Genomic DNA, 18,108 nt, shown 5'->3' on the forward strand with positions numbered 1-18,108 from the left:
GCCCCTCTCCTTTCCCTTTTCTTCCCTCCCTTCCTTCCTCCTATCTTTCTTTCCGCCCTTCCTCGCTCTTTTCTTTGCCTTCTTCCTTTTTGTTGCTAGGGAGCATGATTAATCCTTAAGGGGGGCGCATTTTCTCTGGACTCACTCATCAACATACCAGTGTCATGACTCCCATTCTGTCCATTTCCCTGGCAGGGCTGCGCGGGGTGAGCTTTGGGGTCGAATGTCCACTGGGGGGCGATGAACTGGCGAGCGACGACGCCGTAACAGACGCAGTGATGGACGTGCCTGGGTGCACCCTTGCCAGATTGAGGCCTTCCAGGCTCACACTCGCCACTCTATTCTCAATTTCTTCAGCGCGCAACTCCGTAGATTCTTTTTCTTCTTGAATTAGCCTAAAAATAGTTTGATTTGATCCATTATTATAATAGCATTCCTATAAAGCAGCTGAAAAGTCCCTTGTGAATAATTTATATTAAATATGATATTTTTGTCTTTTCTTTTCTTCTGTGGGGAGTAAAACTATCGTATCAGCAAATTCCAGAGATTTCACGGCTGTTTTTTTCAAAGTATATCTATTTCCTGTCCACTTTCATACCTACTATGAAATAATATTTTTTTTGGGGGGTACCGGGGATTGAACTCGGGTCCTTGCGCTTGCAAAGCAGGCCACCGAACCGCTGAGCTAAATCCCCAGCCCCACTATGAAATAATTTTAATTAAAACACTTTACCCACAGGTTCATTGGTTCTAGAATTAAATAATATAATAAAGGGACGTGTTACACTATGCCATTAAATTATGTTTGGTACATACAATTAACTTTGTATATTTAAAGATTTCAAATTTATTTGCTCCTCATTTGCTTACTTGGTGATGTTGTACACATATTTCCTAAAAATTAGAGGAAATTTTTATTGACTGGTCTAATTTGACATGAACTTCAACACGAAAGTGTGAAATTTTTACCTTTACTAATACAGGGAATATTAATTAATTGCCAGGAAAATCCACCTAGGAATTAGGTCTCATTGTGAAATATCAGGGCAGACAAATTGAAAAGCCAATTTTAAACACTAGTGAATATAATTAGCCACCCACAGACATTCCAATTAGCAACTTGTGGTTTTTGTGTAATACATTTCTAAAGGAATTTAATTTTTATTAAGGACAGCAGGAGTTTTAATTTATGCCATTATTTACACGCCTTAACTTTGCTGTGTTCTTTCTTTGTTATCAGTAGTCTTAGTGGAGAAAAGCACCCTGTTCAGCTTTTAGCAAGTGCTCTCCCATGGATGGAACTGTTCATCTCACGAAGCACCAATGTGGCTACACAGGATTTTCATAAGGAATATTGGGAAGGCTAAATTACGTGAGGTCCCAAAGGTAAAACAAACCTGAAATATTTGATGTTTTTCTCTCCTCTCTTTCATGCTGTCCTTCTCCCCCTGCCTGCCTCTCCTGAGGACCAGGAAGAGAACCTTCAAGGAAATCGAACCCTCCCAAAACCTTGACCTTAGGCTATGCAGTCTACCCCAAACTGTGAAAAGATGAATTGGATTTTAAGCCACTCAGCCTATGGTATTCTGTTTGTACCATATTTTGTTACTACCTATGGTAGTCAAAGCAGACTAAACATGCTCTATTGGTGTTGAATGAACAAAAAATTAAAAGATGGGTGTGACAAATCTCCAAGAAATACATTATCCCTGATATTAAGGCTTAAAATTTATGAAATACAGGAGGCAGAACGATAGCAGGGGGGATCGAACTTGGGTCCTTGCACTTACGACGCAGGCAGTGGAACCACTGAGCTAATCCCCCAGCCCAAATAGAAAATTTTAATTTAAAAACTACTTTCAAATTAAGTGAAGAAAAATCTATCTTTAACATATTTTTATATTGCCCCTGATGTCATTTGTCTGTGTTTCCTTAAAGGCCTGCCTGAAATTTCCCCAGGAGACAGCAAATATCCTGGGTCACCTGTGAGCACGCACCTTCTGACTCACTAGCTATTGGTGAGGTCTAACTTCCTGCAGTGCTTCTGAGCTGAACAGCAATCACATTTTTAGCAGCAAGGTCTCCTAATCTCTTGAAAATACCAGTACTAATTAAACTCACCTTATTTCTTTGTTGATGGCATCGAGTTGTTCCTGAAGCATCATAGCTAGGGTCTGGGCATCAGAGTGACCGCTTGGAGAGAGAAGATCCATTGAGCTAAAAATGGTTTCTCTGTCATCATCATCAATATCAGACATTTCAGTGTCACTTTCAAAATGGTGACTACTTAGTACTCCAATTTGTTGAGTTCTATTCCATTCATGATCCCCAAGTGATTTCACCTGAATAGTAAATGAACATAAAAAGCATGCATACTTTTATAGCTGACCTAGCAAAAGGAGAACCACTTATTACATTTTAATTTACTTATTCAATAAAAGTTCTTTGACATATTAAGTAATAGAAGATATAATTGTTAGCATAAATATCAACACTTAAATAGGAGTAGAGATAAAATATTTCCATATGATTTATAGTTCAATCATTATACTGAGTAAAGCATCTATATTTGCAAGTTTTCTGTTTGTAGATACAGCAAGCTCTATTTACTTGTACCAAAAAACCTGCATCTCTTATACTAGTATTACCTACAATTTTCTTATTAAAAGCTGACACCAAAGTATTACCATATAACGAATGACTTAATCATCTCCTCAAAACTCGTAGTTTCTAACAAAATATTACTCAAAAAATTACACAATGATTTCATTTCATCTCCACTGTTTGATCACTGGACTATCTCACTGATTTTTAAAATTCAAAGTATATTAGTTTGTATGGATTATATTTCTATAATTAACATAATAAATCTTCTGTTCAAAAGACAGCCTTGAAACCCAAGATGCCCGTGTTTTTCAAACTGTGATCTGAAGGTATAAGGCTATTGGGCATAAGGAATAAATAGGCCCTAGCATTGTTTGCCTTTTGTTGTTGTTGTCGTTACGAGGGATTGAACTTGGGACTTTGCACTTGAAAGGAAGGCAGGAGAACCACTGGGCTAAATCCTCAGCCCAATGTCTTCTTCTTTTTAAAATTTTAGTTATCATTGTTTTGATTGTGGAAAACAAATCATATTTCCAAGCACTAACTTAAGAATTGAAGAAATAAGTTAACATTTGTTACAAACTATTTTTGTAACAAGAAACACTTATTTATTAGTTATATAATAATGAGAAAAGGCTGAGATGAATTTAATTTAATATTTACTTGCTTGTTTATTCATACACTGAACAGATATTGAATGCTTACTATGATGGATTAATTTATACATGACATATTAAGCTAGGGATTTAGTTCAGTGGCACCACTCCTACTTTGCAAGTGTAAGGTCCTGAGTTTGATCCCCAGTACCAAAACAAAACAAAAATACTCCAACATGTTAATAGCATGTATACACTTAATACATAAAGTATGGATAAATAAAAGTAGTTGAGGGGAGCAAACTATACTTAGGGCACAAAGGAACAGCATTACCTCTCTATAAAATGCAATTGCATTACCACTCTGAAAGAGTAACTTATGAAATCGAAGTTACTGATTGAAAGGCTGGTATTATAGCTTATCATTCTAAAAAACATTGTTCTTTATAAGTACATGGAGTTTAGTACATTTTCCTAAAAATGTTTTTAAAATAGTAGTTTTCATTAAAATATTTAATTAATTTGAATTAGTGATGAGAATGTCATTGCTTAAGTGCCAAAACAAACCAAAGGCCCATTTGTTTGGCAGTATACCATAATGCTTAAGCCTTGATATTTGAAACGACGCATGCATAAGCTCAAACTTTTACTCTGTCAGTTTGCTGGCTGTGTAATATCAAATACTTTATATTTCTGAGCCTTAATCTTTTTATGTCTGAAATTTTTAAAAACTTCACATCATCATATCAAACAAATAAATATATAGGAAATGCTCTTCTTCTGGCACATAGTAGAATGCTATGGCTTATATGTGGCTGTCCCTCCAAAGCCTCACACATTTGTAGATGGGGCTTTTGAGATCTGTCTGGATCATGGGTGTGTGGTGACCGGATTAGTGCACTGATTGGTTTAAAATAGACCTGGGTGTAGATGATGGGAAGATCCACCTTGGGTGTGAGCGGCAGTAACCAATGGAATAAAGAAGGAAAGGAAGACTCGCTGTTTGCTGCTTTGCTCCTGCCATGCAATGCATTATTTCTCCCCTGCCCTGACGCCCTTCCTTGGAGCCACCTGACTATGGACTGAAACCTCTACAAATCATGACATAAAGAAACCTTTCCTCCTCGAATTTCTGGGTGTTGGGTATTTTGTCCCAACACTGAGAAATTAATAAAGACGTACAAGATTTTTGCAGTTATAATTTAAAAATATGTCATAATCCATTCTTGAAAATAATAACAATGTTAGCATTGTAAATTTGCTATGTTAAAGTTCTATCGAAAATAGAACAGAGTATTTAATTAAAATGATCACAGTTGAAATCAAATGATTTACCTTTGGCTCATCTCTTCTCACACCCATGCGGCCTCTCCTGGGTCTTCTTATGACTTTAGTTGTTCTGTAATCAGACTGGCTGTCTACTAGGGATCCAACTGAGTACCGCAACTCAGTTGAAGTGTCTAGATGAGTTCTGGAAAAAAGGAAAATTAGCAAATATATCTAATCTCAAAAATCAGACTTATCAACAAATTACCATCTGCTCCTTAATTGACAATAAAGTGGAAACCCTCAAGGAAATAAGCATCAAGAAAGAAAATGGGTGAACTGTCATGCTTTTTAAATTGTCTTCGGAAACTTAATAGTATATTAGAAGTTCCACTCTCAGGTTCATTCCTGAATGTCTAGTGCATTTTCTCCTATTAAAATATACTTATAACCTTTCAGTTTATTACCCTTTTTGAACACAGTAGGACAATGATAGATGTTAGGATAGATGACAAAAAACCATTTCATTAAGTTCTGTCAATTCTATTTAGTTTGTATTCATCAGTGGCGGTCTCAATATTTCCCATTTATTTTAAATGTTTCCTTTTAGATGGAATGTGCATAAATTTGGGGGACCCCCAAACTTTTCCAATTAACAATTTTGAAGAAATCCTTTAACACATTTTAAATTTTAGAATATTATCTTTTTCAATTTAAAGAAACAACAAAATGCTTAAAACTAGATTGCTAGAAGGTTAATAATCTTATATTTAATATTGAATAGGATGTACCACCGGCACTATTTTTTAAGCTTTGGATGAGCTATTATTACAAAATGGTGAAAGAAAATTCTTTTGGTGAGCACGTTGGATTCTACAATTTGCTTTGAGACTTGGAAAATTTCTATTGAAAAATATCATTACACTGGTTTTCAAATAAACATGGCAATAAAGTATACTCTAATCAAAGTGTAGAATGGGCTTCTTCAGGCACATTATTTTTCTATAGATTCACAACAAATTCAGTCTATTGCTACAATAATGATGATGGTAATAACAGTGACTTCCTGCTGTCCTCTAAAATGAAATAACAGAAACATCATCAGTAGAAAATACACTGAAGCTGTATTTTTCTGTTCTGTTGAACTTGGGGCTCCTGTTGATTGACTATACTCTTCTCCTTTGTCCCTTTTATGAACAAAAAAAAGCATGGCTGAATATTTGTCAAGATTAAAAAATATTAAGTAAAGTCTTGATGTTTGCAAAGGTAGGAGACACTTAGCTGACTCTAGACCTTGTTTTGTGCAATGGATAATTAGAGCAAACAAACTGGAAATCATCAGGCAAATAGATGGCAGCTATTATTTTTATAACAATATATCTGGGACTTTAAGAAACTGGTATTCTACAGGATAATTCATAGATAAAAAAATTAGCTGTGCAACTCAGAAGTGTCATATCTCTCAGTGTTTATCTATTGGACAGAGGCTCTCGGTTTCATGAAAACAAAGATCAGGGAGGTGCCTAGAACAAAGTAAGTATTTTATAAATTTCTGGTAAGATGATGAATGAAGAAAATTATAATGTAATCCCACAATGCCTTGCTTAGATCTCTTTTGCCTATGAGAGGCTACTCATGCTAAATCCCCTTGGCTATCAGAGTGAAGTTGCTAACATTATAACTCATTTTTTAGGAGTATTATTCATGTTGTTTTATCTATCAATTTTTGTATATTTGTTTAAAACAAGGAACAAAACACAGAACTGGCACTTTAATGCCTTGCTAAAAACTCTCCAATGTCCTTTCAAGGCCTTCCATAATCTCCGCCTTTCCTATGCTCAAGCTTTGCTTTGAGTTGCTTTCCATCAAGCCAAACTGACTTTCACTCGATTTTAATAGCAAACACTTTATTTCACTTCTGAGCCTTTGTATATGCTGTTCTTTCTGCTGGGAAGGGGAGGGGAGAGGAATTAAGGGAAAAGAAAAAATGTGAAAAAAGAAAAAAAATGGAAACAAAGTCTTTGTAAATAGGGGAGGGTGAAGGGGGAGAAGGGAGGGCAGGGGTATGGGGGAAAAAACAAGAACCAAGACATGTCATGTAAAGGTACAAGATCTCAAGGACAAATGTAACTGCATTGTTTGCTTTAAATGTACTAATAAACTTAATGGGGTAAAAACCTACATGGTTATCATTCTTAAAGTCAGAGTACAAGTCCTATGGCAATATATATACTATTCTTTCTCTCAGTATTCTCTGTGTTTTAACAGTCCACAAACTAGCATTCCCATATGTTCCACCCTGGAACACGTATTCTTTAGCACCACTACGTCTCCAGTGCTTCTATATTTGGCAAGGAAAAGTGTTTAGTAGATCCTGAGAGAGCCAAAGATCCCAGCCAAAACGAAGTCCGTAAGAACTATGGCTTCAATTAAGAAGGTGCTTCAATTAAGAAGGCGCTGTCTCTCTCTTTCTTTTCTCTCTCTCTCTCTCTCTCTCTCTCTCTCTCTCTCCTCAGAACTACGTTTTTCACAGGAGACACCAGAGGGAATATTTCTACACTAATTCAAATTTGAAATGATTTTAGATGTAAATTTTGGGAGGCATTTAGAGGTATCAAACAGTCAACACCTCCTTTGAGCAATGGACAATACTGTTCCCCCAGTCTCCTATGATTCATGCATAAAATCTCATTTAGAAACCTCTTTAGGTAAATCAGTTCTAAATTTTCTTAGAGAAAACTTATCTTTATCTATGCTCTCTTCCTTCTCTACTGTTCTTTCTAAGAACCCAGATCTATCCTTTCTTCAGAGTTGAGCCACATGAAGCCTTGTCTAGCCACTCTAAAACTCAACTTACTTTCTTCTCAGGTGAGTTATTAGTAGAAAATTCATATCAATATTGATTACAGTTGACCACTAGCCTTAGCTCATCTCTTCTCATCTTTTCCTGGAAGACCCAAAACTAATAGTTTCAGTTCTCACGCATCTTCTGTTTATATATGTATACATAATTTATATGTGTAGAGATATCTATCTACCCACCTACTCTTACACAGATTTGATTATATGTCCGCAAAAGCTTGGACATTCTGCTTAACAGTCACTTATCTTATGACTTCTTATAATTCTCTCAGTTAGCTATTTTAATAATTTCTATAATAATTTTATACTTGTGAAATGATGTCCTCTTCACAAAGTTCCCTTTGCTCACTTGTCTCATTTTATCATCAACACTTGTGAGGCAGTGAGGAAATTAAAAATTATCCATATATAATACTACCTGTGAAGCAGTCAGGAAAATACAAATTATATATATATAATACAAAATTATATATATTATATATACAAAATATATAATACAAAAATATATATATGGTTATAATCTTAACAAAAAATGGGTTTCCTAAACTCGAACAGCTAGGGATCATTTGAAATCCAAGAAGGCGGGTCATTTTATTCCTGCCCTACTGTTCTTTCCATTGCCATCTGCTCTATCAGAGAATCAATGCTCCATAATTTATTTGCAGATAATGTCACATTGTCAGGGTGACATGATGACTTCACAATGTGCCGAGGAAATTTTAGTTGCTTTATAACTTTTTGTTTCTGAAACCTAACACCAAAAAGCCAAGATAATGCTCACTGCTCCCATTAGAATATAACTGAGTGGTGATTAAATAATGCTTGTTATTCATACTCTTTTGATATTTTAGCAGCACTTTTCTTCCTACATCATCATCATAGTCAACAGCATCACATATGAATCCATATGTCTAAATTAATAATTTCAGTTCATATTTGCAGATCAGAATTTTAAAAATAAGCAAAATTTTCTATAGTAATGACTTACAAATTTAAAATTCTTTGGATGTCTATATGCCCACAGAACTGTATTTTCATACTCAACTGAAGAAATACTCAGATAATAAATATTGTTTTGATTTATACTTCCATTGAAAAAGAACTTAAGTTCTGCTGGGATTTCTTAAATTTAGGTTTTTATCATATTACCTGAAATATGCTTTACCACATATCCATCCCTTCATTCAGGACTATTTACTGAAATTGTACTACATGCCTGATAGTGTTTTAGGTGCTGAAATTATAGGAGTCATATAAAAACTAATACACATTTCTGCTCTCATCGAGTTAACATTTATAAAATAAACACAATACCAAGAAAAATAGACTGCCCTGAGAAGCCCAGATTTTCAGTTTCAAACAGTTGATATTATTCCATATTGCCTAGTAAACACATGATTAAATGAATAAATTCCTAAGTTTTTAAAGTCAAATTTAAGTAAAAAGCCTTAGGCACAAAAGAAAACTATATATGAGTTATTAATATACACATAAATCTAATCAACTTTATAATTTTCTGTCAAATAAAGGGTTATCCAATTTCTTTTTTTTCAGCTTTAATTGAGTTTATTGGTACATTTTAGGGATACAGTACAGTTACATTCATTGTTGGGATCTTGTACCTCTACACGACAGGTCTTGGTTCTCATTTTTTCCCCTTACCCATGCCCTCCCTTCACCCTCTCCTCTCCTCCCCATCTACAAACACTTTATTTCCATCTTTTCATTCTCTCACACCAATTTCTTTTTTTAATGAAGCAGTGAGTTAGAGTACATGAGCACGATTACATTTAATTGAATCCTTTTTATACATGTAATTTCACTTTCCATCTTAATTTGTAATGCTTAAAAAAACAGATCGATGCTGCGTAATCACATCCAATAACATTTAATGTTAAACATTGGACATGTTTCTGCACTGAATACACGTAGAGAGAAAAGTTAAGGCTTCCTTTTAGAAATAAATGTCATCTTCTTATATACTGTCCAACTTCTTTGCTTTTGGATATTTAAATATATTTTTATATAACTAACTGAAGGATACAAAAGGTATTAATTTAAATTTTTATGGAACATCTGCAGCAAGGATTTCTAAATTAGGAAATTATTTTTAAATATAGAAATTAAATCACCAAAGTGGCAAATTAAAGTGATGACTGCTGAGAAATACGAGATACTTATTTGCTGAGGAGATACGAAATCAAAAGGAAATTCACATTTATTTTAAGTGAACTACAGATAAGATTTTCATTTAATGTTACCTTGATATTGTGGGTTCAATTAAAGAGCCAGTTCTCATTTTCAGTTGGTCAAGTTCAGATCTCAGTTTTTCAATTTCTTCTGCTAATCTTTCCTAAATATTGAAAAGGTATTATTCAGATAACAGTCATATGCCAGGAAAACCAAAATTCAATTATGATAAACCAAGCTGTAACAGCTTTTTTGAAGGGAACACTGATAATATATTTTATTAAAGATTATTAGATATGATAGTAAAATATCCATGAATTTCACCATTGTTATAAAATAGGAACAACAGAAATCAATAAAAATTATCTACATTCCATGGCTTTCACCAGTCCTAAAACTTTGCAAATTTGTGGGAATATTAAAATCATCAGTAATTACTACTACTATTTGTACTTCAAAATGCAGAGTAGTAATCATATTCAATGTTAGAAATAAATGAAAATTTAATTTATGGAGTAAGTAAAAATTGTCATTATTTTATGAGTATTGAAGGACATATAGGTAAATAAGACTGAATGAAAAGAACCAGAGAAATATCATCACCTTAACAAGAAAAACTAACAATCCAATTTTTGGTTCAATAGTGGTAGAATTATTACAATTATTTGTGCTTTTGACATTATAGTCTAAATTTACGAAGATGGGCTGACTTACAAGGTCTAAGTTTAAAGCTCACGGTGAAAACACTTAATGTTTTAGTTATTATAACTTTTATATAGACATAAATGTTCAAATGTGTCCCTCAAATTTTCTACAGCTATTTTCTTTTCCCCGCTGCCCAGTATTTGGAATTTTATTTGAATCATATTTTTCCCACCACACTTAATGTCAGTGTAGCCTTTGTGATATTTCTCTATCTGCCTTCCCCCTTTTTTCCAATCATCCTACTCCATATTCTTTTAGATTTTTTTCGCAAGTTATTTTACCAGACTCAATCTTTTCCCACTTATTATTCAGCTACTTGTATCATTTAAAACCATATGGATGATCAAAAAATTGCTTTGCTTACAACAATCGATGATTCCTTCTTTATGCTTTAAAGTCTCCCTGATTTTCTCAGACTTTCAAAGGTGAAACTCTTTCCTACCTCCAGTATTTCCATGTGCTCTGCTAACCACGACGAATGCTTTCTGCTCATCAGAAAACCTGACAAGCACTAATCCTTCAGCACTCAGTTTAAACACCGATGTAAAATGGAAAGTTTCCTTTACCATCTTTCACTCCTTCCACCCCAATCCCGATACTCTGCTGGATTTTGTATGCTTCTCCTAAACCCTCTCAGTGTCCACTGTGCTTTTCCCCTATCACTCTATCTTTCTGCAGTTAACAAATTTTACTACGTCTTTTCCTAATAGCTATCTCTTTAGAGAACTGAAGGTCTAAGACAGTTTTGACTTATTTAACATTTTACCCTGACATCTAGCATATGGTGAATAAATAGCTGTATATAAGACTTGATGTATTAGTATTAGTGGATAGAATAAATAGTATTAATAATAAAAGAAAACAATTGATTCACTTATTCATTATTTCCAGAAAAATGAATTGACTACCTATTGGGTGTCACAGTGCAATGGCAAACTCAATTTACAATCCATTGTAAAAGAAAAACAGTAACAAAGTAGGACTCATAAGAGTGCACAGGATACTATTTGGCAGAAACTAGATGAGTCATGGAATGGTTTTTCAATGATAACATGGTATTTGAGGAAAAATCTATAGAAAAAAGAGTACAAAATGTGGAAAAAATCTTTGGAAAACACACTGCAAATAGAAAGCAGAGCCAATGCAAATGATGCTAAGTGGACATATATCTGATGAGGCAGAGGGCAAAAGTCCCACATGAGTGAGTTGGACAGATTACAGAGAAAGAAGGATTTGGAATAGATTTAGAAAGCTAAGATTTCAAGATTTGGAAAGGGTAGTTCTGAAAGGGATTCTAAATGATTTTAAACTTTGGCTTTTACTCCAAGTGAGACCTGAAATACCGGGAGGATTTATGAGAAGTGACACATTATTTTGGTTTTTAAAATGCACTGTTGAATGAGACTGGAAGGCAAGAGAGAAAGAAAACCATTAGACATTTTCTAAAAATATATGCAGAGAATCCTTCAGAGGTCTTCAAGAAGTAAAAGTGGTTGGATTTTTACTAGATTTTGGTGGTAGAATTGACAGGATTGCATCGTACAAGGAGTATGAGATAAACACAGGGGTCAAATAAAACCTCAGGAAGATTTTAATGTTCATCTCTTTTATTAGTCTAGATTTGGAATACATCTTCATTACATATGTATCTGTTTCGGGGCACTGAAATGAGAGAGAGATGGAGGAAAAGAGAGAGAGAGAGAGAGAGAGAGAGAGAGAGAGAGAGAGAGAGAGAGAATGAATATCTTTATCAATTTCAACCCTTTTACCTCTCTCCCTACCCTCCCACCTCCCACCCTATCCTGTTTTCCATCTCCAACAAGTTTGCCTTGTTGTTTCTTATCATCTGTCTTTTGTCAATTTATTTATTCACATTTTTAGTTTATCATATAAGAGGAATTCTTCAATATTCAACTTTCTGGAAAATGGAACTTGAGACAATAATGTTATATAAAATAAGTCAGGCCAGGTGTGGTGGCTCACACCTGTAATCCCAGCACTTGGGGGGCTGAGGCAGGAGGATTGCTGTGAGTTGGAGACCAACCTGGGCTACACAGTGAGTTCCAGGGCAGTCTGAACTACATAGTGAGATCCTGTCTCAAAAAACAAAACAAAACAAAAAGTCAGGAACTCTGTCTTTTAACCTTAATAACTGAAAGAAGTAAAAGTTGCAGTTTATTGAGAAGATCACATGTTACGTGGTGCTGGTACTTTGTTGGGGGAGGGAGTGACATGATAATTTGAGAGTTATAGGTGTTCAAAAAGGGATGTTCAGTTGGCACTACATATATGAACTTCCTTGGGGGAGAAAACCCAGCAAGTGAATCTCAATACATGGATGGAATTTAAATCCATGAGATCAGATAAGTTCATTAGGAGCTGATCAGAGAGAAGAAATCCAAAGAAAACTTTAGAATTTCACATTTAGAAGCTATAGATGAAAATGAAGATGTTATGCATACAAAGGGAAGAAGTGAGGTATGACCTGGGGTTACCTTGTCTGTAGACTGACATAAACAAGAATGCATGGCACAACATGATGCATAATACTGGTGGCTTAGGCAGATTGCTGAAAGTATGAAGTCTGGGTAGGCGGTGGGGGAGTTGGTTCATGGGAACTTGGCAGGAACACACAGAGCTTTAAATAATATAACACTGCATAAAAAGATCAAGTCTAAAATTCATAATCTGGTCAAACTTTGATTTCCAAACACCATAATGGTCAACAAATTTTTGATAATCTCTTTTTGGTAAATTCTTTAAGGACATGTTAGTAATATCTCCTCTGTGTTACCTTTCTTAACTAATCCGGAAAGAATTAGACACTGTCTTCCTGGTGCCACGATATCTTACTCTAGTAGACCTATTTATTAGGAGATTGTGAACATTTTGTCTGAGGGGCCAAATGATTATTTTTAAAAGTTACCGTCTTAATTTGTAGCACTCAATTTAGATAAGTGTATAACTGTTTTAATTACCCTTATTCGTTCATGATTTCCAGTACCCTCTGTATACTGTGGCCAGATCCGCCCCTCTCTGTACCTCTGTTCCTTGTTTTCTCTCTGCTCTCTTTCTTCCCATCCGTCCTCCTTCTTTTCTTTCCTCATACTCTCTCTTCTCTCCCTCCGTTCTTTTTATCTCTTATTCAACACACAGTTACAGAACACTTATTAAAGTCGCCACTTTATTTTACTGAAATCCTGAAATACAACTCACGAAGTGAGAAAAGACGCATTAACAATTACGGCTATTACACTTTCACTGTCTGCTTCTTCTGACACGTCTTCTACAGCAGCAATAACCTGCCCAATTGTTGCCCATTACTATTTAAGGTACCACTCACTCTTCAGCCCTCACCCCACCAAGTACTTATGATCATGCTGCCTGCAGTATGTTGAGAGGCTCTCAGCACAGTACAACCTTAATTCTTCAGCCAAGTCTTACCTCCCTGAATCCCGCATACCCCAGCAGTGTACAGTGGTTGTTTCCCTCAGTCTCTCATTGTCTACCTCACTCCTTTAGAACTTGGTATCCATTACCCTGCACCCTCATTGGGTCATGAAATCTTGTTACTTCTCAATGTTTTTTTTTTTTTTCGGTGGTACCAGAGATTGAACTCAGGACCTTGCATTTACGAGGCAGGTACAGTGCTACTGAGCCAAATCCCTGACCCCTTCTCAATTAGTTTTTTTTTTTTTCAAGTGTTTTGGAATTAAGTTCATGTTGGAAAATATATAAGATAATACTATTCTCATAAATTACAGGTATCTAATACACATTCATCAGTGTGAAATAGAAAAACGGGAAAAATGTTTCCATAATACCTTATCATGTAAAGATTCTTCAAGATTCTTTCTGAAAGTTTCTGATTCTTGGATTAAAACATTCTAGAGAAAAAAACAAATGAGTAATAAATTAATGGAAAAATTTTGAATATGTAGATTAATAAAGTATCACTCAATGGTCTCCCTTGAGTTCTTCTTTGGTTTTCTGGAAACCAAATTGTAATGGGGTCTGTAAACATGATACCTCAACGTTTGGAGAAATACATTATTTAAGAGAGGAATGACACTGTAACACTTGGATGGATAAATGGTATAAATACTACCTTTCAAGCTATTTTTGCATGCTGCGTTTCATAGTACATTTTAAATTAGAAAGAATTAGATTTTTCTTTAGTGAGAAATAGAACAAGATAAATATTGGCCAGGAGTGTAAAGAATTGAAATTAACAGATTTTTTTTTTTTTTTTTACTATCTGAAGAAAGATGAAATCATGACATATATGTAAGAGTTCATTTTCTAGAAATCCACTGTCCATGCAGAATAAATAATTCTACTAACACTTAAATTATTATGGAAATAAAAATGAAATTTTAATATTTAAAAACTAGCATTATATTAGGAAGACATGTGAAAATACCAAAAAGTATTATTGTTACAATATATGCCTTTTTATAGTACTATAAAGTATGAGTAAAATAAGCCATTCTTTCAAATTTATACAGTGAAATTAAAATAAGAATATCTTATTGAATAGTAGCCATATATATGGAGTTGTGTGGATAGAAATTTTTTCTTATCCTTATGTTTTTCTTTTTTTTTTTTTTTTGTACCGGGGATTGAACTCGGGTCCTTGCACTTGCTAGGCAGGCCACCGAACCGCTGAGCTAAATTCCCGGCCCTTCCTTATGTTTTTCTAACTAAAGTATTTTAACGTTTCAATAAAGATTTTCCCTATTCTGGTTTATTTTCTATGTCAGAGGGATATGTCTAGCTAAAGTAGTTATTGCCATTCAACCTAAATTTCCAAAATGATTTTTCCATCTGAGCTTTAGCTCCCACCTTTGTTTATGCTCCAGAATCGGCTGCCAGCTCACATAACGCTTCCTGCTATGACAACTGCCAAATATCAGTAAGACACATGTAATTGTGAATCAACTAGCAGATTGTACAGAAGCCCATTTTCTGAAACAATGCAGCTGAAATGACTGGGTTCCTAAATCATTCAGTGGTACTGACAATAGTTCAGTGGTGAAATAAAACTCACCCATACTTTAGAGTGTAGTGTACATCAGTCATTTGAAACACATGAATTGTAGAAAACAAGTCTCTCCACTCCTAAATATTAATTTTTATCTTTTAACTCTCTTTTTACATTTATGGAGAAGATAATTGAATATTCATCACAAAAGCACAGCACATTTTAATACATTGGCTTCGTGTGAACATACTTATATGAAAGATTTATATGTCATGCGGTCTTTTTTATTCATTTAAAATCACCCTTATACTCTTTTACATAACTTTTTTACTTCCTTCTAAGATTGTATCAGGCATGTTTAGGGCTGGAGGGTGTAGCTGGCTTGAAGGGCACTTGCCTAGAAGGCAGGAAATTCTGGGTTTGAACCTCAACACCTCTCATAAACACACACAATAAAAATAATGCCTGACACAGGGCATTTTTAAAAACTGCCTAATTACTCTTCTATCCAAAACAGTGATTGTAGCGGTGTGTAAAATAAACATGATCATAAGAGAACTGCTAAAAGCTGATGAGATTCTACCCTTTGTCATTTTACCTTCTCTTCTAAAGCAGCCATTCTTTCCTTCAAGTGCAGCTGTAAGCGCTCATTGGACTCAGTCAGAAGTCTGTCCACAGTATCGGACAATCTTTTGTTATGTTCCTCATTCATTTTCTCTCGTTGCCTAGCCTTACATTTAAGAAAAAGTAATATAAATATGACATGAAAAAGCACTTAAGAACTATTCGACTTTATAATTTTGCTAGTTTCAAGTTGGATTTATTTTCTGTTTTGATTAAATTGGTAGAAACTATTTTTTAAAAATTACATAAAGCATATCCATAAAAATTTAAAGAAAACCCATAATCAAGAACATTTTTCTCCTTCTATGTAGTTGTTAATCCATAAACTGATGATGGGGTGGCTTTTAGTGTACATACTCTTTGAAGTTCTTGATTCTTTTCCTCAAGTTGACCTTCTAGATGTCTCATACGCTCTTCAATATTTCCATGTCTTTCTTCAGCCTGTTAAGAAATATGAGGAATACACCTGAAATGTAACATGTGGTTAACTCTGTTTCTCTAAATAAACTGAAATAAAATGTAAAGCAAGCTACTACCAACTGCGAACAGTTTTCAAAAAATAAACTTTCTTTAAACAGGCAGCTGAACAGCATTGCTTGAAATGTGTCAGCTACAAAGGCCTGTTACATCCAAGCATCAGCAAAACATTGGAGTTATTTATGAGCAATGAAATCAGCCAAATGTAACATGCAGACTGTGCATGGTTTGAACACAAACCTGCCATTGTCCAATCTTAAGCTCCTGAAGCACTGAACTGCACAGATGGTTGATTATCAATAAATAAAAGTAACATAATTTGTATAAATGAAAAGAAAAACTTAGATGGATTCTATTTAGCAATAGAAAGTAAAGTCCAGTAGGACTACCTTCCTACGTATGGAGATCATTTCTTGTAGTTTAGCTTCCATAACATATTGATAATCATCAGATGAGGTAGAAGAGGTTGGATCAGACTAACAAGTCAAGGAAAAGGAGAGGGACAAAATTGAAAAATCAGAACTAAAGACACTGACACTGAACAAAACATAGCACAGAATGCTTAAAATAAAAGTGTGACAGCAAATTTAATACTTTAATAGACAGAATCTTATGCAGAAAAACTACACTGATATCTGGTGAACATAATGCAGTTGATGGTTGAAAATGAAAAATGATACGTTAAAATAAAAAGCTGTCAACCTAAGATATGGGAAGTTAGTGATGGCTAGCAATGAAAGACTACTCCAGAATGAATGAAAGCAATTCTGAATAAGTCATGTAGTAACTGGAATTATGGGAAACCAAACACTAGAATATGTCTCTGATAGATTATGAAAAGTTTTGTATTTTTGGTTTGTTTGCTTATCATATTACTTAAAAAATGAAAAAATGTATTTCAATGTTGAAGAGCGCGTTAGATTTCGAGCTTATCATAAACCCTACCATGTAAACCAGAGAAAAAGCTAAGCTATATGGTTAATTATTATAAGTCATCCTCAATTCAAGCAGGATTGAGTTTCCTCAGCAACAGTAGCCAGTTTAGTTTAGGGTCATCGAATATATGTTATGGTCTTCTATCTAATTGCCTATTCCTAGAAATAAATTTAATTTGAAATTTTAAGTTAAAAGTCTTCAAGTTATCAAGGTGACAATAAAACTGTGAAGACAAGAAAATTTATTGGTGAACTTTCCTAAATGGAAGCAAGGACCATTCTATAACTATTTCTTCATTGATTTGTTGCTATGGAAACAGGATGCTGTAGTGCCCTAAAGTGAAGAAATAGCACAGAGTCATTGCGAGCTCATGTTTGCCCATTGCTAGGGTTAGTTACATGTCTTGGAAGTGCAAGTGTTAACATGTGACATTGCTGATTGCTGAATTGTATTAGAATGTTCTGCACAAATTACATATAAAGTTATACAAACATTTTAATCACAGTTGCAGGTAATTATAACACTAGAACAATCCCACATCAGGACTACAGATTTTAACTGCAGATCACATTTGTCACATTTTAAAAATTCAATCTAAAATAACAAATCTTACTTTGTACTAATATAGGGATATTATTATAAAATGCATTAACCCCAAATAAATCATAACTTATTCATGTGTCATACATACAATTTATGAAATGAATACAAGTTTAATCTATAACATAAATGTTTGACACTCCAAACTTGATATTTTATGCAATGTATAACCGAACATTTACAATCTATAGCACTGTCCTTCTGATAATCATATTTCATGAATATGTAAATCAAATAACCAAGTTATTTTCCTTTTTCCTCAAC

General features: G+C 34.3%; 1 protein-coding gene across 33 annotated transcripts in view; it reads right to left on the bottom strand.

Moving 5' to 3' along the window:
• The window catches only part of Ppfia2 (PTPRF interacting protein alpha 2), a 458,820-nt gene that overhangs the window by 82,999 nt on the left and 357,713 nt on the right, over positions 1-18,108 (bottom strand). For 17 of the 33 annotated variants that reach the window (XM_033763796.1, XM_033763797.1, XM_033763805.1 and 14 more), the window contains 8 exons: positions 16,698-16,784; positions 16,189-16,272; positions 15,806-15,937; positions 14,048-14,110; positions 9,590-9,681; positions 4,536-4,671; positions 2,122-2,342; positions 158-395 (listed from right to left, as the gene is read on the bottom strand). In XM_033763796.1, the coding sequence (XP_033619687.1) occupies positions 158-395; positions 2,122-2,342; positions 4,536-4,671; positions 9,590-9,681; positions 14,048-14,110; positions 15,806-15,937; positions 16,189-16,272; positions 16,698-16,784 (1,053 nt within the window). The remainder of the gene's footprint in view (positions 1-157; positions 396-2,121; positions 2,343-4,535; positions 4,672-9,589; positions 9,682-14,047; positions 14,111-15,805; positions 15,938-16,188; positions 16,273-16,697; positions 16,785-18,108) is intronic. The other 16 variants (XM_033763810.1, XM_010643703.3, XM_010643705.3 and 13 more) reach the window with 1 other exon arrangement.

Source organism: Fukomys damarensis, unplaced genomic scaffold (assembly GCF_012274545.1).
Source record: "Fukomys damarensis isolate Sample0158 unplaced genomic scaffold, DMR_v1.0_HiC HiC_scaffold_15, whole genome shotgun sequence".
NCBI classification, from domain to species: domain Eukaryota; kingdom Metazoa; phylum Chordata; class Mammalia; order Rodentia; family Bathyergidae; genus Fukomys; species Fukomys damarensis.